This window comes from Crocodylus porosus, unplaced genomic scaffold, assembly GCF_001723895.1.
Source record: "Crocodylus porosus isolate Cpor-Errol unplaced genomic scaffold, CroPor_comp1, whole genome shotgun sequence".
Taxonomy (NCBI): Eukaryota; Metazoa; Chordata; order Crocodylia; family Crocodylidae; genus Crocodylus; species Crocodylus porosus.
Window position 1 is genome coordinate 9,989,256 of NW_017728915.1, and position 22,260 is coordinate 10,011,515.

General features: G+C 41.1%; 1 protein-coding gene and 1 long non-coding RNA gene across 3 annotated transcripts in view; one reads left to right on the plus strand and one right to left on the minus strand.

Moving 5' to 3' along the window:
- Nucleotides 1–22,260, plus strand: part of LOC109310503 — a 137,412-nt gene that overhangs the window by 59,288 nt on the left and 55,864 nt on the right. The gene's annotated exons all lie outside the window — the stretch shown is intronic.
- The window catches only part of SLC6A2 (solute carrier family 6 member 2), a 117,317-nt gene continuing 113,526 nt past the window's right edge, over nucleotides 18,470–22,260 (minus strand). Inside the window, exons 13-14 of one of the 2 annotated variants that reach the window (XM_019535695.1) lie at nucleotides 21,712–21,783; nucleotides 18,470–20,093 (exon numbers count right to left, since the gene is read on the minus strand). In XM_019535695.1, coding sequence (XP_019391240.1) covers nucleotides 20,070–20,093; nucleotides 21,712–21,783 — 96 coding nt within the window. In that variant the 3' untranslated portion in view covers nucleotides 18,470–20,069. The remainder of the gene's footprint in view (nucleotides 20,094–21,711; nucleotides 21,784–22,260) is intronic. The other variant, XM_019535696.1, reaches the window with a different exon arrangement.

The window sequence follows — 22,260 nt, forward strand, 5'->3', positions numbered from 1 at the left end:
AATCATATGTTGTCATGAGCTGATGCACTGTTGCCAATTCTTGAGTGTTTTATTGCAAGTCTTGTATTATCTCATATTTATTGAAATTTCAGCTTTGAGTTGCGCATTTTCCTGGGAATGTCTATTTTTTAAAATTAAACTTTCATGTGGTTTTGAGAACAGCTTGAAAACATGACTTTAAAAGGCTTTGCAAATAAAAAGAAGCCCCAAACTTTTTTTTTTTTTAATTGTTTTGAGCTTCCTTTTTAAAATCATTGATATGGAACTGCTTACATTTACTTGGTTTTGGTTGTGAACATTTGTCTGTGGCATTCTAACATGGCTCACTGCAAAGGATGGAGGAAAATTGTCTGTGTACATGACTATAAAATTGCTTACAGAGAAAGAATAGCATTGGCAAAGAGAAAAAAAATCAAGTATCCATCTATATTTATGAATAGTAGAGAAATACATTATTTCAAATGGTAATTCCTTCACCTAATCAGATTACATGTTGTTTTTCATCCTTCTTGTTGGATATTACCATCAGCAACGCTCAAACAAACTGAGGAATGGCAGTAGGGGTGCAGACAGAAGTGACAATTTTTGCTGATCTGGCCACAGAAAGCAGTTTGTAGTTGTGACCAAACACAAGTGCATGGCTGCAAACAGCTTCAAAAATGACCAGTTAGGTGAAAAGCTGACCCCTTATTGCATTAAGGTATCAAATAAAGACGTTTAAAAATGTAGCACCTTTTTATCACTTGTGTCTGTGGAGCTCCCAGCCTGTAGCTGTTTTCCAAATGGGAGTGGGGGAAAGGAGCAGAGGGAGTTCAGTCGGGGGGTTTTCCAGACCTTCCTGGAGGGTGAGGTAGAAGTATTGCAGCCCCTGCCATTCTCCAAAGTGGGGGAGGGGGCTCCAATTCACCCACCCCACCCTTCAGAAGCAACAGTTAGGGGAGCCCCAAGAATGAGCTCCCTCTGCTGCCTTTCCCCCTCCCATTCTGAAAACAGCAAGCACTGGCAGAGAGCTGTGGCCATTGATATGGGAACCTGGTTGTAGGCTTCCAGCTACAGACAGATTTTCTTCTCCCCTGTAACCAACACTGGAATTTGGTTTGGTTTGCTTGTAACTCAAAATGCTTTGCAAAAAATTATTCTGAGTTACAGCTGGGAGCTGCTCTTCTGTCTGCACCCTAGATTTTCATGTTGAGTAAATAATGAGTTTGAATTCTGGCATGTGAAAGGAAGTAAAGACTGTGAAAATAATTAGAAGATGGCACTGAGGGTACAGACAAAAGTGGCAATTTTCACCCTATCTGGTTGCTGAAAGTGCTCTACATTTAAAGGGCCCAATAGCATGACAATCTGAACTCTTATTTGAAAGCGGAGAACGTTCATTAAATTGTGTCTGCACATGCTTGGGAAAGGGCTGGGCTGACACAGCTCAGCCCTGCTCCTGGTGCTGTTTTCTGGATGTTGCCTTCCAGATTGGTAATGTTTTCTGGAGGCCCAGCCACCCCTGGAGGATGGGCTGGGTGGATTGGAAAACTCTCCCCTCCAGCTGGGGGCTCTAATCCACCCCCCTCCCAGTCCAGTGCAGGCTGGGAAAACCCCAGAACAGACCTCCCTCCCCTGCCTTCACTCCCTCCCATTCTGAGACAGCACCAGTGGCCTGGAGAGGGAGGAAGGGCTAGGAGAAGAGTCTGCGGAGACACAGCTTCCCTCCTTGGATTGGCTCCAAATTGAAGCTCAATCCTCCACCGTCCCGAACCAATAACTAATGTTTGTTGGGTCAGGAGGATCAGTCTAACTCATGGTGCTTTCTGTAAAGCACCATGAGTTAGACCAGGGAGCTGAATTTCTGTCTGTACTCTGAGTTTCAGAGGGAGATGATTATTTACTCACCTATAGGAAATACTGAAAGGAGACTAATAAAGAAGCTTGTATTGTCTAAGTTTAAGATTTTTCTAATGGGGAAACTCTCACATCCAAATCTTGATTTGTTTACAGTGGTATTTATTAGTTCAATACAGCCAAAAGAAAAAAATTGGTTCGTCACACTTTTCTACTGCCACAAGGCAATGACATTGAAATCACTTTTTAAATCTCCTTTTAATGTTTTGTGTGCTTGCATGCTCTTTAATTCACTTTAATGCAGGCAAACACTATCCAGATTTTAGCTCTTGGCAGGACAGATAACCTATTATGGCTTTACTTTCAGAGTACGTCAACAAACTTAATTTTGTGAAAAAGTTGAAAAAAAGACTAGTTTCAGAGTATAACGTTTTTATATAACAACTGTACTCTAGTAGACTTCTAGGCTACGTATAGACATTCAAGGAGGCCACCCAATCTAATTTAGTTTGCCCAAGTGCGGACCTTAAACTGGCTAGGTGGATCTACGTATGAACTGTACAAAAGTTCAGGACAGTTAAATAGGTCTAAAAATTGCTGGCCTGATCCAAGTTAACTCTATGTCTGAAGTACACCTAACTTAGAACAGGTTGGCCATTTTTAGACTGATCTGTCTGTCCTGAATTTCTGTACGTTTCTCAGCACACCCTGGAGCCGGGGTATTTTTAGCCATCTGACCCCTCCTTTCCACAGACCAGCTAGTCTCTCCATCCTCCCAATCCCACAAGCTGCTCCTACAGCTGGTTTTATTGGCATTTGCCAGTGCTGGGAGTCAAGCAAGTAAGTTTGGATGGTAGGAGTGGAGTGTGGGTTACAGGGGTTGTTCATCCAGAGGTGGAGGAGTTGGGGGGCCAAAAATAGCCTGTGGTCATGGAGGGGTGGGGGACAGTGCCCTCCATCCCCCCAAGCTTCCCCATGGACCCTGTGACCCTCCCTAATCCTGACAAATCCTTCCAGACCCCACCAACCCTCCACAGATCCTGCTTGTACTCCTGATCCCTCCCACAGACCTCCACCTGCCCTCCCAATCCCCCCGACATACCCCTAACATTTTCCCCTCACTAGTCCCCTCTATTCCAATTTACCTTAGACTGGGTGGGCATTTTTAACTTGATCTAACCTCCCCCTAACCTCCCTGAATGTCTGTATGCATGCTTTTTGGTATAAAAACTGAATAGTACTAACATGTGGCAGAGAACTATAGTTTTTTTTCAGTTCTAGATTTGGCAGTGCTTTATGATCCAGTTTTATCCTGTATTATTTCTGTTTTTCCCTACTCTTGTGAAAGATACCACTTTGTTGCTGGAATGATTGGATAGTTTGGCAGGTTATTAAAATTGTGCAAGAGACCATGTTTGGAACTACCACCCACTATTGCAGCATTGTTTTTTGAGCTGAAATATGTGAATCTTTTTGGACAGAATCAAATTGTTAAATTTTAAAAGTTAGTGATAGAATCGTTGTCATGGTGGCTGTCTTTAAAACACAGATTGTTTTTTGTTTTTTTTCACATTCAGCAGCTGTTTTATAATAACATAATTCCAGTAGCTCAGGGGTGGGCAAAATAGAGCTCACAGACCAGATCCAACCCATGGCAGGTCCCTTAGCCCTGCATGGCCCAGACACAGAGTGCAGTCCATGCTGTGTCATCTTCGATTGGTTCTGCCATCCCTGGGTAGGGAAGTACAGCATGGTGCAGCCCTCTCTATCTCCATATGTGGCTCTTGGGCATGCTGGGAGCTGTAGTCTGTGGGCAAGGCAGTGGGGCAGCAACAGAACAGTGGCCAGACTCGGTTTCCCAGCAGCCCTGCTGCTGCCGCTGGACCCCAGCTCCACTGCTCAGGTACCCTGGGCCCATCTGCCCTGAACCCCCACCCTCAGGCTATCAAAAGCTCAGAAGAACTCCTTGAGCGGTCTCCAGCCCAAATAATTGCCCATTTCTGCACTAACCTCACTGGCTTCCTTCCTGATTTTCATTGTGGTGAGTGGAGAATCAATCCCTTTCCCCTTTATCCTCTTCCTCTTTCCCCCTTATCTTTGATTTTGTGTTTTCACTTGTGTTAGTATCATTCACATGTTTTATTAAATAAAGATTTTAACTTGGGTCAGATAAACTGTAAATATTTAAATCCAGTTTTGTGTTTTTATGTAAGATTCCAAAGGAGGCAAACAGTAATATTACCATAACCTTATATCATTTGTACCTGGCTTGTTTGCAACTAGCTTAGTTCAAAGTGGGTTACTGAATTAAGCATGAGCTGTTTGCTTCAGCTTTTACTTTGAAGGAAACTCAGCTTCTGGGATCAGCTGGAGCTCATCAGCTGTTCTTTGCAGCTGCTTGGAGAAGTGGCAAACAGCTGAAACAACCCATGGGTCCTACACAGCTGTTTGATGTGCTCTGCCAACACCAGAGTTTCTGCTCAGATTCTCATCTTCACAAGGATGGGGCATGAATTAGGAAGCTAATCATGTGGGCTAGAGACAGAAGTTATGCATAAATTGGTTTAATTGATCAGAAACTAGTTTAAATCCATAATAGAACAGAAGTTCGGTGCACATAAACCGGTTTGAAAATGCCCCAAATCACTTTGAGATGAACCTGGTTGAATGTAGTATCAGACTTTATTGATTAAGCTCAAACTGGTTTATGCACCTCCTGTCCCAGACCCCTCCCTGGTTTAAGTTAAATCGGAGTCCCCAAGCATCCCAACATGTTCTCTGGGCTGTGCTCTCAGCTCCAGTGGCACAGGGCTGGCCCTGCCCCTCTGCTTCCTAACCAGAGCAGAAAGAGGCAGGGGTGGAGACCTGGCCAGATGCTGGCTCCGGAAGGGAGCAGAGAAGAGGTTTATTTCCCCTCCCCTTCTCCCCCCAGTGGCATGGACCTTCATTTTTCTACTGGCTGCTCCAGAGGCAGGGTCATGGCCAGCCTCGGCAGTAGCTTGGAGTGAACTGGCCAGGGAGGGGGTTTAATTTCTCCTTCCCTGTCCCACTGACATGGACCAGAGCAGGGGTCTGCCTGTTGCCCCCCACCCCCACTGCTGCAGCAGTGGGGTTGGGGCACTGCTAAATGCCAGCTAGCATGGCCCCTGAAGCAGAGGGGGCAGGGTGGGGATTTATTCCCCCCTCTATCCCCACTGCCCCTGGGGGACTGCAGCTGGGTTTTCCTACCTTGACCGCAGCATCTGCCACTCACTCCCTGCATGAGGTGAGCAGCAAGACAAGTCCCCTCCTGCCTGACATTGGAGGGAGGGGGGAATAACCCGCCTCCCTGCCAACCAGCCTCTGACTGGGCCCCCAACCCTGCCTGCCCCCTTGCCATTCCAGCAGGCCCTGATGGGGCAGTAGCCCCTGTCTTGGTGTATGGGGAGTGTAAGCCTCTTTCTGATGGGGCTGTGAGTGTGGGTCAAAGCTGCTGCAGACTGTGTGGGGCAAACGGCAGCATTGGGGCTCAGAGGAATAGCCATAGCTCCCAAACCCAGCTAGCACTGCTGCCACTTAACCCACACAGTCTGCAGCTGCTCTCCTCACTCCGCAGTGCAGTCCCCACACCAGGAAAAGGCTCACACTCTGGGACACAGTGACAGGGGCTACAGCCCCTTTCAGGGTCTCTTTCCCCACCTCGCTGCTCCAGCGGTGGGGTGTAGCTAGAGTCCATCTGGCATGGTCCCCTTAGGTGAGGGCACAGCCACTTCCCAGTGGGGGTACTGTGCTGCAGGGTGGGAAGAGCTGCCACATCTGCACTGGGCTAGCGGTGGTAGTGCTAGCAGGCTATGGCCCCCTCTGAGCCCTAGTGCTGCCACTCATCCCGTGCAGTCTGCAGCAGCTCTGACCCCTGCTTGTGGCCCCCCTCTGGGAAGAGGCTCACGCTTCTCAGACATCAGGACAGTGGCTACTGCCCCATCAGGGACCTGCCCCCTTGCTGCTCCAGCGGCAGAAGCTGTATGTGGCCAGAGGCTGGCCGGTAGGTCTCCCCTCCCTCCAGCATCTGGTGGAGGGGGCAGGGGGGGACTTATCCTGCCATTCGCTCCATTCAGGGAGTGATCAGCAACGTTCAGGGTGGGAAGATCCCAGATTGTGGTCCCCTGGGAGCAGTGGGGGTAGAGGGGAGAATAACTCTTCTCCCTGCTCCCTCTGCCTCGGGTCATGTCAGTTGGCATTTGGCCATGCCCTGCCCCTGCCACTGCAGTAGTGAGGGGGGAGCAGCAGGCAGACCCTGGTTTGGGTCTGTGCAGGTGGGACAGAGGTGGGGAAATTAAACCCCCTCCCTGGCTAGTTCACTCCAAGCTACTGCCAGGGCTGGCCACGCTCTCCCAGCATAGCTTCCCTGCAGCCAAGGGCTGCTCTAGCACCACCCCAGCTCCAGGCCTGAGCCACTGTAGGCATGTGCCTGCATTTCATGAATGTCTATATTCACTTCCAAATTGATTCAATCTAGGCAAGTTAGACTAACCTGCAAAGATTAAATCAGTTCAGGGTCTGTCTTTTTTAATATCTGGCCCTAGCTGTGGTGTATCTAGGTTCTACTCTACTGCTTGAAAAAGTAATTAGCCTGCTGTATTAGGTTATAAGAGCCTTCAACTCCTTTAGTGTAATAGCAAAGGATTTAACACTGAAATGCTTTACCTTTCCTAAAGTAAGTCAGCATCTCTAAAAATTCTACTTCATCGGTCAAAAGCTTAGAAGAAATTATGTTTCTTTATACTTCCAGAAGGACCCAAAAGCTAGACTTTCCCAAATGAGCCCTAACTGGGTTCATGTTTGTAACAGTGTTTTGTTGTTAATTCTGACTCCAGAGGCATAAAAATGGTTGCCTGAAGTTTGCTGCAAAAATTGACACATGACAAATAAACACCATTTACACCAGTAATGAGAGGTCTGGTTTGAAAACATTCATTTTCAGTGTGATAGAAATAATGAATATCAATAAATGATATGCACAATGTTGCTATCTGTCTAGCTAAAACATGCCATCTTCAAGCAAGGTAGAGCAATGCTTGATGCCATATCCTTTGGTCTAAGCAGGGCAAACTGTGGTGTGGATTATTTGTCAGATTCCAAATGGAGAAAGCAGCGCCATCAGCTTTTAAATTGCCAGATTAAAAACACAGTTTGAGATGGAATATTTTGCCCTTGTTGTGAGTTCTAGGAACATGCTTTCTGAGAGGCCATATCATTGAAGTGAGAAATAGGTAATTAGTGAGAGCAGAATGTAGAGTTTTACATTAAAATAAGCCTTAAGTCAGATAGTTGAGAATAGTTCTAGAACAGGGCAGGCATTCAGCGTGCCCAACACTTTTTATCTTTGCCAGTGCTTATGGTAATGGAGGAGAGAGTTCAGTTTATCCACCAGAATATCTGTGATCTCAGCAATGTGTAAATTACCTTCACAAGGTACAGCAGCAGTCTCACTCTCCCTGAGTAATGCTGTACAACTTGAGCATGTAGTAGCATGAGGGTGGACTAGACTTGGCAAGAAATAAGTCCTTTTTTTTTTTTTTAAAGTGTATTTGCTTAAAGCCCTTGAGAATTTAAACTTATGCTTAAGTGCTTTGCTGACTTAGAACCTGGGTCATTAAACAGTTTTAATTCAATGGGCAATACCCCCATGTAGTGGGGAGTCCAGATTCCTGTGACTTGCATGTGTTTGTATTGAAGTATGGCAAACAAAATCAGTTTTAAAGTATGCTGCTTTACATTTTTTCTCTGGTACCTTCATTCATCACCCAAGTTTACATAAGATAATAAACAATACAATTTATTCAGTTGTTCAGAGAATATACCCAGCAGCATATGGTCACTCTAATCATTGCCACAGTGTTTCTTACCTCCTTGACATAAACTTCTCAAGAAGTTTAAAGCATTCTCTCATCATTAACAATTTACATTTCTGAATGCATGCACATATGCAGAGCCAATGAGTTACATAACTATTCCCATTACACACTAGTGCAGTGATTGTCAAGATCAACGTAAGTTTTTTGCAGGAGATATACCAGCAATCAACTAAGAGTTTTATTTTTTTCTAATCTTGTGGTAATACTGCTTCTCTATCTTTCTTCCCCTCCCTCCTCAGGGGGTTAGTTTCCATCTGCAGTGAATGCTTACAGAGACCTTATCAGCTAGTATTGAACACGGGTGAATGATGAGTTGCATACAATGTCATTTGGTGGGTCTTGAGTGAATACATGATAAGGTAATACATTTGAGAACTTCAATTTATAAAATAAGTTTTATACCTGTTTCATCCTAGCTATTGTGATAAAGTAAATCTTATTTGGGGGAAACATATACACACTTTTACATACATATGTAAAAGATATATGTTTTCAGTACCAGGTCGAGCAGTGCTTTGCCTGTTGTTGGTCCATAGACTACTTGAGTCAGATAGAGCTCATCCATGCACATAAGGAAGCTTTGTGACCGTTCGGATGTGGCCAAGTGCTCTTCCCATGAGATGTCTGCGTAGTTGAAATCTCCCATGACAACCATGTACTGGGAGCATGCAGCCTCAGCCAGTTCCCTGGCAAATTCCTGGTCAAGCTCTTGATCCTACCTAGGAGGTCTGTAGTACACTCCCACCATTGCATGGGCTCAGTGGGCTTGCAGTGGCAGTAGTGCCCCCACCCCCCAGTGGGCTCAGTTTAACGCCGGGTTGAGCAGGTCAGCAAGTCTGGCTGAGAAGAGCCTCATTCCCTGTGGAGTGAGTTGGAGGCCATCTCTTTGCAGCAGCCCACTGCCTCTCTCACCAAAGAGCAGACTGATCATGGAAGCCAAAGCCTTCATTATGACACCAGCACCTCAGTCTTCGGTTGGCTATCTCAATCCTCCCCTCCTTCCTCAGCCCATAGCCCAAGACCAGGAGGATTGAGGAAAACACCACCTGTGCCCCCAACCCCTTTAGTCCTGCACCCAAAGCCCTGTAGCACCTCATGACCCAGGTGAGATTGCACCTAACTGTGTCATTCATGCTCACATGGATAAGGGGCATGGGACTGGATGATTTTAGGGATCCTCCTGGCCACATCTCAGATGCAGGCTCCTGGGAAGCAGCAGACCCCCTGGGCTAAGGGGTCAGGGTAGCAGATTGTGCCCTCAGTCCCCCTCAGAAGGGAGTCTCCCACAATGACCACTCTACAAGTGGCCTTAGGGAGAGTGGGGGCAGTAGCTGTGGGTAAGCCTGCATTGCCTGCAGGAGCTGGCAACTCTGCAGGCTCTACTGGGGCTGCAAGAAGTTTGTACCTGTTGCAAAGCTCCAGAGGGGCAGGGACCTGGGTGCAGCAGGCCTTGTGGCCACTGACCACCTTGGTCCAACCCCCTGGCTGAACAGTATGGGAGATCCCTGAGTCCTCCCTTGTCCTGGAAGGTGACCTTGAGTTACCTTCCACCTCCAGGGGGTGAAGGGCCTGGCGGTATGAGTCTATCTCCTGCGCGCCGTCACTGATGGCGCACAGTCTCTGGACTGTGACCTGAAGCTCCTCTATCTGGCGCCCCAGAGACTCCAAAGTGGAGCAAACCTCATAAGGGGAGGTGGCCATGCTCCTGGTCCCATGAGCCTGGAAATGTGCCAGGCAGCCCCTGCAGCTGAGAGCCGGAGGCTCTGTCTGCGTGGAGCCCGGAACCATTGGGTTCCATCTGGGCCTCTGAGGTTCCAGAGGGGAAGGCTGCAGACTCCGAGGGGACCCTCAGGGTGTGATGTTTGCCCATCCACATTATGCCACTGGTAGCCTGGCTACTGATGGGACTACCCTCCCTAGGGCTCACTGGCAGGGCCTCCTGCACAAACTCCCATGCTAAACTCACGCGATGGGCCCAGAAGCATGCCTATTTGTACGTCCTGTTCGTGACGCTCCAGTCGCATAGCTCCCTGAGGGACTGGGCAAAGAAGGAGCCAGAGGGGGGTGTGACCCTCCTTGGCTTCACTCAGCTGCCTCCCTGAAGCTGGGCTACATCCCTCCCACCATGGGCCCCTGCTTATCTACGGGCAAGCTGGGGCTCATGGGGATCCTGGAGTCTCTTGGGGGGTTCCTGCCCAAATCCTGACCTCTTCCCCAAGTAACACCCCCCCCCAGCTGGGCAGTTTGTCCCAGCACCAATCCCTCCCTCCCACACACTCCTTCCCTCCGCTGTCCCCCAGCCCCAACAGACTTACCAGCTGGAGGGAGTTGTCAGCTGCCTGTTTAGTCTATGGCTGAATCTCTGAAGCGGTGCCAAATCTTTCAGATCTGATTCAGCTGAGTCAAACTGAGACAGCAATTCGAATCTCTGAATCAAACCACTGTCCTCTGAATCAGCCAAATCCGAAGCAAATACTTGCCACTTTGCTTAGCTTGTGTGCGTGTGTGTGTGTACGTATGGCTGATAGACCTTTAATGGTTTTGGGTCCTTCATGTATATGTGTATGTCCAAACCTACAAAAGGTCTATAGGTCACAGTTTTTTTACTTGAGCTCCTATAATTCCAGGACAGAGAGAGAACTGTTTCTGACCTAGAATTGGAGACCAAATAAATTCTTAATGTGAACAGTTTTACCATATACGCCATGCTGCATTTTGTCTTTCAGTTTGTCATAAACAGTTTTGTGCTGTAATCTTTAACTTTATCAGGCACTAAAGTAAACTATTACATTGTGAATACATAAACAGTGCTATACTTTGCACCATCAAAATGTCTGCATTATAGCTTGTTGCTCAAATGTCCTTTACTGAGGCAGGAATTTTCCATTTTATATCCAAAGTATATGTCGTATTTCAGCAATAGTATATTAAAGGTAATGTTATGACATAGAAATAATGCTACCATGCAACTTGAAGCTCTGAAGAACTTTTTGTAGCCCTCTGTTGAGACATTACAGTACAAATAAGCCTTGACTGTGTTCTAGATTTGATATATTTTAAGCTGCGCTTAAGACTGCTTTGAAAAAACCAGTTTTGGATAAAGGCAGACTTTTTCTTATTAGAAGAGCTTATGAAAAAGACATCTTAGTGGGAAATTTCCAAGTATTAAAAATGGGCTAATGTTTTTTTCCGTGTGTTTAATTATTTTGTGAATTTTACTTCGATTAATAATGATAAATACACAAAAGTTTCCATAAAACCTTTTTTCAAACAACATACCATCAAAAAAGCTACCTTCCAATTAAACGTAATTTTAATGAACTTTGCTTATTGTTTTCAAGATGAAGAAGAGCAGCTACAATGAAATATAACAGCTTTAACAATAAAATCAAAGGGTCTAATAAAGTAAGGAGGCAAATAAGTATTTGAATCAAACTCTTCATACGTTGAGCATGAAATAATTTTAATGTAGTTCAAGTGATGTTGGTTAATGAGGTGTGGCTGTTCTGTAGCTTTGTGCCTTTTGGTGTTTTCCACATGGGCAAAATTTATAAGACCATGGTTTCTGTTGTGGAAGCAGCCCAGGCCTGTATGCCTTAAGGGCTGGTGTTTCAAGCAAAATGTCTTCATGTGCCATGCTCTGACGTGTTCCGGGGATTGCTGACCCCTGCTTTACTATGTGTGCATCTATACGTGCCCCTAACTGCGCAGTTGTTACTGCACAGTCATTTAGTACTTGCTTTAGCATTACTATTGGAGTCCTGGTGCCACACGGGTCATTTCTCAGTGTCATGGTTCATACTCTGAAATTGTCGCTGTAGCCCATTGCCACAGCGAGGTAGCGTCTCATGTAGGCATGCTCATTGTTGTTTAAATTATACTCCCACAGGGAATTAAACCATTCACCCTTACTGATACAACTTATTAACAATATTTTGTATTAAGAGGACATAAGATATGATTTGAAAGCTAAGAAATGTGTTCAGTGGTTATTTTGGAGTTGTTTTTAGTTTGAATGAGAAACTGATTTGTAAGAGTAGATGTACTGCATATATGTATTAGAACTCTTGCTTCAGTTTCTAATAACACTGAGGGAGCAGGATTCCATCTGCTGTAAAAACAGGTTCAAGAAAGGAATAATTGGTCTGGGTGTTTACAGTTATGCCTAGTAGGAACAAATTTGTCATCTGAACTCAATTCTCCATTTATCACCTTGAATAGAATACATGGAAAAACTACCACAACTAAGTTGTTGGTACAGAAGATATTCTTTATTGTTTATACTCTTTATGTGCATATTTGTCAGATTTTATGTATTAATTTAAATAAGACTTTGTACACAATTTTGGAATCTGTTACATGGATGGTACACAGCTTAAAATATTTCTTATTTACACTGATCACAAAAGGACAGAAGAATGAGGACAAATACTTTACATTCACCAACTCTATTAACATTTTGAGTATAGTTAACCAGCATATATATCACACATACAGCCATATTTATAAGAAACAATTGTTTCTTGTTACATACACAGATGTGTAAATGTCCCCTTAAAAAAAGAAGTTGAAATGCCATTTTCCCCAAACAACCACAGACATTAAGGTATGATTCTCAAAAATGAAAAATGGGTGACAAAAGGGATCTGTAGATCACTCAACTAATGGAATTTAGCTGTGAAAATTTTTGTTGCTTTATTCTTATGTTTCTGGCCACTAGGTTGCTTTGGAGAATGTTTGCATTAGTAGCAATTTGTCAACTTCCATACAAATTTCTTCTTGAGAACATCAACAGAATTTCTTGTCATTAGTGACCAACAGGCCTGTATCAGTTGTTTAAAATTATGTTCTCTAGGACAAAATAGAAATGCAGCCAAACATGCTCTGATTATTTTTTCAGAGTATAGACTACATACACGTGACTTTCTTTTATGATATTAAGGCAACTTTGGAGAATATTGTGCTACAGTACACTTCTAGCTGTAGGTAACAATGTTTTATTCTCCATTATCATGTTTACATTTATTAAAAAAAAAAGGCCAACATATTGTAGAACTAGACTGGCTGATTACATAGAACTAGACTGGATAATAATGGAAAGATGGGTCCTACATGATAATCCGATTACACAAAAGCTAAATTTCCACCTTCTGATATACATTTATATTTTATGAAAAATTAAAAAAACTGGTAAAAATATTAAAATATTCATATACAGAAGTACCCTTATTTAAGGTAAATTCTATTCACTGCTATAAAAAGGCATTAAAAATTAAGTAAAACACTTTTGTGTAAACCAAGTAAATGCTCACTATAAAGCTTTTATTTGTAAGGCAAACCTTGATCAAGATTATAAATTACTTTTTAAGTGTCGTATTTGGATATGCTCCCTTTGTAATTAATATTACTCTTAACCACACAAATAATACGCTGTCACAAACAGGCTCATACAGTGGGTGCAACGTAATAAATTACAAATGTGGGTCATCTGCAAGTTTAATACCATCTTGGCAGTGATCAAGAAACAACATGATACTTCTAAACAGAGACAACTTAATGCTTAGTCATTTTCTTAATTCATTGCACTTTTGTGTGTTATCCTATTAGAGAAATCAAGTAATGTAAGAACTTTTGGAAAAGTTGCAGTGAAAGCAAAAAACTTTTTATAAAGAAAATAATGTTAATGGCCCTGCCTTGCAATCAAGCCTTGGGGTGAAGCAAAAGGTCCATACACCTCATCATCAAGGCTGAGGGCAATAGTAGCTTATCTATGTGAGGTCTCAGGTTAGAAAAGAAAAACTTATCATATTGGGTCTGATCAGAAGCCTACTGAAAAAGATGTGGGTGTTTACACAATATGTGAGGCATTGATTCATAAGTATTAAAAAGATCGAGCTATTACATACACCTGTACCGGAGATTTCAGAGCGGTTTGCAAAAGAGGTTGGTATCACAAAAAAAATCCCTTTGATCTTTTTGGCTCACCCCTTATATTACTTGCTCCATACAGTGATTAATATTTGCCTAAGTACATTTTCCTTTGGCCACTAAAAAGAAAAAGACAAGCCTTACTAGTAGAAAAAGTCACTTACTTAAAATGCAATAATTTTTTTCCTACTGACTGGAGTTGTTTTCTGTTTACCTGGTGGTTAACATAGTTCTCTCCAGTTGTCAAATTGATACATGTCTGATAAGCATACATGAAATCTTAAGTTCAGAAGTGGTTATCTTTATTTTTGTAGAACAGGAAGAGCTCAAGTGACGAACGGTGCCATGGCAAGTAGATGCAAATGAAGATATTGGCCCTATTTAAATATGAACTTGCCATTCTTAGTAGTGTGCTAGTCTATGCTCGTCTGCATGGGGCCAGAGGATTGAAACTTTACATCCAACATCAGCACCTGAATATTCTTGATGTTGGCCCAGTGATGTTTGCAAGACGTGCAACAAATAAGTAGTAATGCTCACCATTATATGGTCTACAAAAAACAGTACATTTCAGATCAGGGTAATAAAGGAATCCACTGACAAGTTTTATATAGATCATTTCTGTTGCTGCTTATCAGCTTAGTTACTGATGCTTCACCTCCAATTGGTGTCACACAACACGCAACTCTTGGAGGAAGGGAGGAAAGGATACATTTTGTCCTGAAGCTGTTAAAATGAGGAAAAACTCATGCCAAGGATTAATAATTTGGTTACTGTCATAGACAACACAATGCCTTAGTAGCACTAGGGGTTGAATAACTGACTTTCTGAGTTCCCTTGCAGCCCTACTTTTCTATAATGTCTTAGTGCCACTAAAAAACAGGTAGCCACATACAACACCAAAATAGCAAGGATGCTCTTTGGTACAAGCACATAGTGAGTTTGTTTCACAATACATTATAAATATTTCTTAAATACTATGGCTAAACAGTGTACCCACCTTTAAAATATTGCTGCATGTTTTTTGTATGCGAGGAGGACTGAAAATGCCCTTTGTTTCCTAGCATGATATTTGCGGGTTGTTTTAAGTTGTATTTTCTGACAAAATATCAGAGTATGACACCTCACTGATGACTGTCTTGAAAGCAATGATGAGAAACTTATAATTTCTATTCAAACAGTTTTCCTGTAGGAGCCATAATAATTTAATTTTTCAGGAAAACAAGTTTTGCTAGGAAATATTAATGTTGAAGTTGAAGAGTATACTCTTTATTTGCAATAGATAAAATGTTATTCAATAATAAATCCTGATTAATATTACCATCCACAAGTTTCCAGAATCACATCTATTAGGTTGTAATGGTAATATGAAAAGTTTGTTTCCAACTTCTGTTCACACATATTCATAGACTCAGTGCAGGAAATGCCTATTTCTGCTTCTGCTTTTAGCATGGCTTTAATTTGTTTTAACTCATCCTCTTGTACAACAAATTGAGGCATTGCACAAACACAGTAATTGGGGTTTTTTTGTCCTCAAAGCTATCGGCGATCTTATTCAGTGAGTTTTCCCATAAGCAAATGTTTCTTTCTAGTATGGGCAGGGGCAGGGGGAGCAGAAAAGAACCCTAAATATTGTCTTCCACAAAACTGAGTTACAAGAGTTAAACTAAATTTTAAAAAGACTAAGATTCTGTAATACAGAAAGCCTCCAAATTATGATTGTGATTTCTTCTAGCTAGCAGGGGGGGGTTTTAATTGGGTATGAACTTTTACAAAACAAAGAGGAATAGCATGGGGTCAATATACTAGCAGAGTTTAACTGCAGCCTTGTTTATTCCATACAAACCAAGTTCCAAGGAATTCTATAACCACTTTGCACAGCACTGTATCAGCATAGCCTGTCCTAAAACAGTGCAGCCAGTGCATGGAAATAGAACTCAGCATAAGAAGGACCCTTGGGCTATATGTATGTAGGAGTGTATCATTCACAGGCACTATTTATTTGTCATTATGACAGGAATAAAGGGGCAATGGCTTAGACGCCCAGCACTGCACTGTTCCTGCTATTTTAATCTCTTGGGGCTCCTACCAGCCACCTGCACTTAGAACAGTGCTTCTGCTGTACTAACCCAGTGTATAGGGTGGCCCTGCAGCAATGGCACTAGTAGCCTTAAGTTGCTACTGCAGGTGCTAGTTAATCTAGCTTCTAAGCTGTTCTTTGTGTAGATGTGACCTGAGCAGTTTAGTGTCATATTACAATTCAGACTTGTTTACTGAATAGTTGGAATTCATTACAGTAAAAGTTGTGATTAATCAATATAGGGCATGTCTACACATGCATATTTACTGCATAGTAACCAGAATTATTGTGCGGTACGAGCATGCATCTACACATGCATGCCTATACTGCACAGTAAATATGGCAACTTATACCACCTTGAGCCTGATTAGTTACTGCGTAGTAAGGCATCCACATGCATGTTACTGTGCAGTAACACTGTGTGTGTGGACCGACTTGGGACTAAAGTGCAGTATTAATGCACTTTAACACCTGCACGTGTAGCTGCCAGCCTATTCCCATTTACTGTACAGTAAATTTAAGCCAGCATATATGCATGGGTAGACACACCCACAGAGTAGAAAAAGAAAATCTTTTTGGACGAAAGTCTCCAAGAATGCTTATGTAAAATCTTTATTTTTCTGTACGGGGGCTAGCTTTCTAAAATGAGATCTATGGTTTTGAGGGCCCAGTTTGCAGCACTTAAACTGAGTTCTAATTTAGGGTTATAGAACTGGATAGAACTAATTTAGGGTTTAAACTGAGTTCTAATTTAGGGTCTTTCATGGTCTTGAGTTGGGCAGTGTAAATGAGATGTTCACAGAACATTTGAAAATGCTTTGAGATATCTATGAAGATACTTTTAGAACACACATGCAAAACAAATGTCAGTGCTATGGATGCTGTAGAAATCAGGATTAATGTTAAATTAAGTGGTAGGATGACTTTAAAAATGAGGTCATTTTCCATATGGCACATTACTGTAACCTAATAGGAGAAAGTAAGTTGATTTCACCTTGAAACAATGGTGTAAGTAGTGAGTATATACACTCCAAGTTTGGGGATGGTCATTTTATCAATGTGTATCTTACTGAGAAAAAATAACAACTGCAGGGAACTTCCTTTGGGAAAATTAAATACAATGTATGTTGTATGTGCAGTTGTTGAACACATTTAATAGCAACAGCCAAGCTTCCCTCCCCCCTGTATTCTATATTTAAAATATCACATTTGATCCTGGACTTCCTGCAAAATCCCTTGCTATGGTAAAATATCTTTCAAGTGTTGCCAATAAGTATGTCCCAGGGCAGAATTAAGATACAATACTGAGTGGTTCAAACAGAGGCCAAACACTAAAGCACGTAAATGCTTTTAGAACTACTGCACTTTAAATGGCTCACTATACTTCCATTAAGAAATCTTGGTTTCCAGTGTTCTAATAGTAGCTGTAGAAAATGGCAGATATTTGGAAAATTCACCCTGCCACTTGAATTAACTTAGAACAATGTAAAAGAAAAGCAAATTCTCTTGTTATTAATTCATCTTCTGTGGTTTGGTGTGCCACTGTGATTTCTGTGTCAGTCAAGGCGCAGCAGAACAGAAGGAAAAGAACTAGCACTGTGCCTCTTTCTTTTTTGGTACTGTGAAATAAAGATTCTGGCCAGTGACTTCCAAATCTGTCAAATAAACCTGCTTAGCCCTTTGACAGATGCCTTGCATCCCTTGCACTCTTTCACTTCTGGGATAACATATTCTGTCTATGGCAGAAGAAATGCCTTGAATTATCAAAAGTTTACTGGGCCTAACACTGAACTAAGGTCAACCATGCAAGCACTTGCTACAAAGTATATTGTTTACTACTACCATGAATAGTCTGACTGAAGAGACAGTTCCTCTGTCTCTCAAGTCCATTCTTGTCTTGCATTTAGATTTTAAGAGCTGTGAGTAAGGACAAAAAGAAATTATGTGGGTAATTCCCCTTCCTTTGGGCATACATATCACTAGGCATGATTCATAACATTAAACATTAGGGCTGGTAAACGTTTGCAGTTTCAGTCCCTCACCCTCTGTGTGGAGCCAACTCTAATCCCTCTTAGAGGAAGGATCACCGCACTAAGGCTTCAGAGCAGACTGAAAATTAAATAATGTCTCTTTGCAGGTTTCAACATAGATGAACACATTTTCACAGATGAACTTTAGTGCAGGTTGTAATAATTTCAGTTCACTTTTTATGTGCAAACCCAGGTCTATAAAATACGACAATCCATTATGATCTGCTCACTAAACAGTCTCCTGGTAGTTTGAGATTTGATACTCATAACTGTTCTGAGAATCTTTTGAATCTCCACAGGGAAATGTCTGACCAAGTTATACCATTGCTAAGGTGTATACCAACAAAACAATGCCCCAGAATAATTTAACAAGCAATGTTAATTGGAGGAAATTACTATATAATTATCATTTTTAGAAAATGATAAACTTATTTTCCTTTCCAGAAAATGTTTTGACTTTTGAGAAATTATAATACTGTACTAAAGTATAACAACACAGAAAAATCCTTGATTATTAAAATAAAAATGTAAAAATTATGTTAAAGGGCTGTTGTCTATTTACTTGGATAAAAATGGACTTATTTTAAGAATGGCAGACTGTGTCATTTGGGTTAAAAAACATTGTATTAGTGAAACCACTTCTTTGTCACTTGGACACTAAAATTAGAGGTTATTTTAAGATTAAATAATTCTAGCTTTTCAGTAATGCTGGGATATAAAAAAATGATGTAAACAAAGAAGTAGATGTACTATAACTCCTTTACAAACATTGTGGCTTGGATGGAAGTCAATGCTTGTAAAAGGGAAGATGACAAAATCTATAGGAAAAACTTTTATTTTGGATTTGTAGAGTGGTATTATAAAAATGAATTAAAATATAAACACTGTCCTTTTTAAATAATTAAAAAAAATGGAAATACTATATATATATTTTAAAAAATTAAGAAATGGAATTGAACATATAAAAAGAAAGATATTCAGAGGTAAGTCTCAAAGTCCAGGCTGGATTCAACTGAGAACCTGCGGTCTCTGAAATTTCAGAATGCTCTAGTAATATTCAGGTATAATACTTAATTCACAGTTACTGCAACCTAGTGATCACTGGGAATGTGGCATTCAAAGAGCGACCATACAGAACAGCATCCAAATGTGCTAAGCTTTTGCTCTGTATTTTCTAGTTTGCAAAATACTACTTGAAATAACCAAAGAAAAAATGTGTAAGAATAGGCATGTACAGCTGAGTATGCCTAAAAGCCTGTTCCAGCTAACACAATTTTTTTATTAGATGCTAGCAGTTGAATCCAGATGACATTTATATTGGTGCATTCACAACAGCAGAATAAAGCCAAAGTTTGGTATTTTGGTGCCTCTGGACAGATCAGCTTATTTTAAAATTCATTGTCTCTGTCCACATATTTATATAGATACTGTACATTCTTTATCTGGCACAAAATAACAAAATGAAGTCTGACTACTTGTATATATTTTTGGTACTGAACTGAAAAAGTGTATAGAATATGCAGTATATGATATAGCCATTTAATTGGTGGCTTAAGGGAATGTGTTTTCATTGTTAAGTATGGTGTATTGTTGAACTAGATTTCTAGTGTTGCTATTAAGTACAGAATATAATTCCATCCCTATTATTTTTCAATTTTTATAGTTAAACTGCACAGAAAATGGCACAGACGTATACAGCAAGGACAATCTTCTTCACCAAGAGAAGAGGCTAATAACAAACCACTGAAAATGAAGCATTTAATCTTCACTTCAGAAGGGTGCAAAATTATATCCCAAAGGATAGTACTGCAAGAAAGCAAACCATGAATGCACAGTTAAAGTCACTCTTGTCTCATAACTGAGATGCTTCTATCTCCTTAAAGAGCTAAGAGCATGTATGTAGCTGGTTTAAACAAGGTGGCAGGAATACTGGAAGTAATTATTACTGTCAGAAATTTTTTATTTCTCCAAGACAGGAGTGCCTTTAACTAAAGCTGATTTTATGCTCCCTTCTCCACTTCTAGCTCTAGCAAAGCTCACAAGTATTGGTCATGTATGGAACTCATGTCACTGAAAGATTTTAAAAAAAGTATGAAAGCCAGTCTGTAGAGATCATTTGAAACCAAGTAATAGAAGGGAAGCATTAGGAACGAAGTGGAAGATGTGTCTTCCCTCAAAGAAATCAGTAGATGAGCTCTGAGCCAGTCTAGTCCAAGCACAATCAAAGGGAGCTTTGAACTTGATTTTTCATTTATTCCCAGTTTTGTTAAACGTATTGGCTTTTCCTCAACCTGTCAGTTGTCATATTGCTAGCCAGTGTTGAAGCTGAAAGGGAACAGAAGCAATTATTTATTTGATAATACTTTATAGATTTATATGATGGTGGTGAGAGCAGCTATGAAGACAGATGGCAGATCCTGAGTTACAGAAAAATTAGAAAATGTATGAAAGAACTAGTATTTTCCAGTCTTAGTTTTCACTGAACAACAGCTACTCTGCTATAACAATAATTTAGTTATCTGTCAGTTTTAAAGTGTAGAATAATTGGACGTCAGGGAAAACATAAACTGACTGTACCATATGGGCCAAATGCATAATGCCTTATTAACTGACTTGAACAAGATAAACATGTCCATTTCCACTGTTTATAGTGGATCTTTGGAAATAGTAATGAGTTGATGCAAATGACCCCCACTGATTGACCAGTCATGGCTCCCGTATTTGAACCCGACTCCTGCTCGATTCAAAATGTCTTTCTCCTTTTTGAATATTTTTACCTTGATCCCAATAATTTTAATAAAATCCTGCCTTGCTGAATACATACTTTTTGCTATCGTATACTTAGTATGATGTGTCAGAAATGCATTTTTTTTTCTATAATGGGATTCACGTCTATAGACAAATATGAAGTACACACAGAAAACTTGAGCCGTAATTACTTCCTTGGAGAATTAAATATATATCAAGTTCTCTACAAGATCCTGGAAGATTTCTATCTCAAATGCAAGACTATCTTTATTTAGTATATTTCTTGTTTTTATGTAAAGAAAACACAAAGAGCCAATATTTCACATGATTTTTCAGAAACAACCTATAATCATAACTGTACAAAAGATGCATAATTCCAAGTTACTTTCAACTGAAAAGGGAAAAAATGTTGATACCAATGTAGAATGGTATTTTTGCATCCTCATCTTTCACAAAAAGGATTTCATTTCAACATGCACATTTTTTTTTTTTTTTTTTTGCTAAGTGGAAAGTCTCATTTATAACACATTTCTCATGACTACTTAAGTAATATCCATCTAAATCAAGCAATGAGTTCAATCTTGTATAGGTACAAGGAAAACATTTATTCTCCCTCAGCAGCAGGTCACCTCAGCATGGCTACTTTGCAAGCAAATTTACATCAGAGGGCATCTACCTGCTTTTGTGTGTGTGTATGCTGTACCTAAAGATAAATGCTTCTAGTCTGAATCTATAATCCCATGGGATTGCTTCTGGGTGTTGTTATGATGTTGTAAGAAAAAGAAAAAGCCTAATAGCCTGGAACCAATCACTGTCAAGGTCACAGGACATCAAGATAACTGCCTTCTCCCACTAATATAACACATTTTGGGTGAAAAATGAGAGAGTGCCAATGGGCTTACAAACAAATTCATAGGAAAAAAGGTGGAAAAAAGGCAGAAAATATACCACTAAGAGGAGAGGACTACTTCTATTTTCTTTAAGATGTACAAAGCTTTTAAAAATTTGTACAGAGTAGGTTACTTTTCAAAGACCCCCATGCAGGCAAAACTCAGCATGTTCCACTGCATTTTTAAACTTTAAATTTTTTTTTCAGTGCATCAAGGAATTGGTTAGAAGAGAAATAAACTTGGTTTTATTTGGCTGTGAGGCTTGCTAAAGAGCAGGCAGATAGGTAGAGTGAAGGAGTACAAACCTTAAACTGCCTCACATTCCCTTGTGCCACAAGATGGTGTTCATTTTCAGGTGTGATGCAGTAAGCTAGTCTCTAAACAGTAGTGGAGAGAGAGGAAAGAGCATTAGCCACAGTTCATGGATTACACTTGCAGACAACTGAGGTTGTGTCTGTGTTCATGGGGAATCAGTGATGGTTTTATTAGAACAGTGATGTAATTTTTTAATATCACTGAGCTTGGAGAGCACAGATCTTTGACTTGGTCAGTGAGAGACTTAAGTGTATGATCAGCCCCTTCATATTAGGCCTAATAACAACAGAAAAGACAGAATGTTTAAAGAAATATTTATCCCCATTTTACCACAAACACAGAAAAGAGAGCCTCTAAGCTTTTTGCATCCTAGTCCCTGCAGTAGGCTTCAGACCGCGCTTCAGATACAGAGAAGATTTGGATGCTTCAGACACCAAAGCAGCATGTCTGGATTGAAGCGCTGGCTTCTTTAGGCTTTCTGAACCACTTTTGGAGCTTCCGAACCACTTTTAGAAGAGCATTGGAGCTGCTTTGGAGAT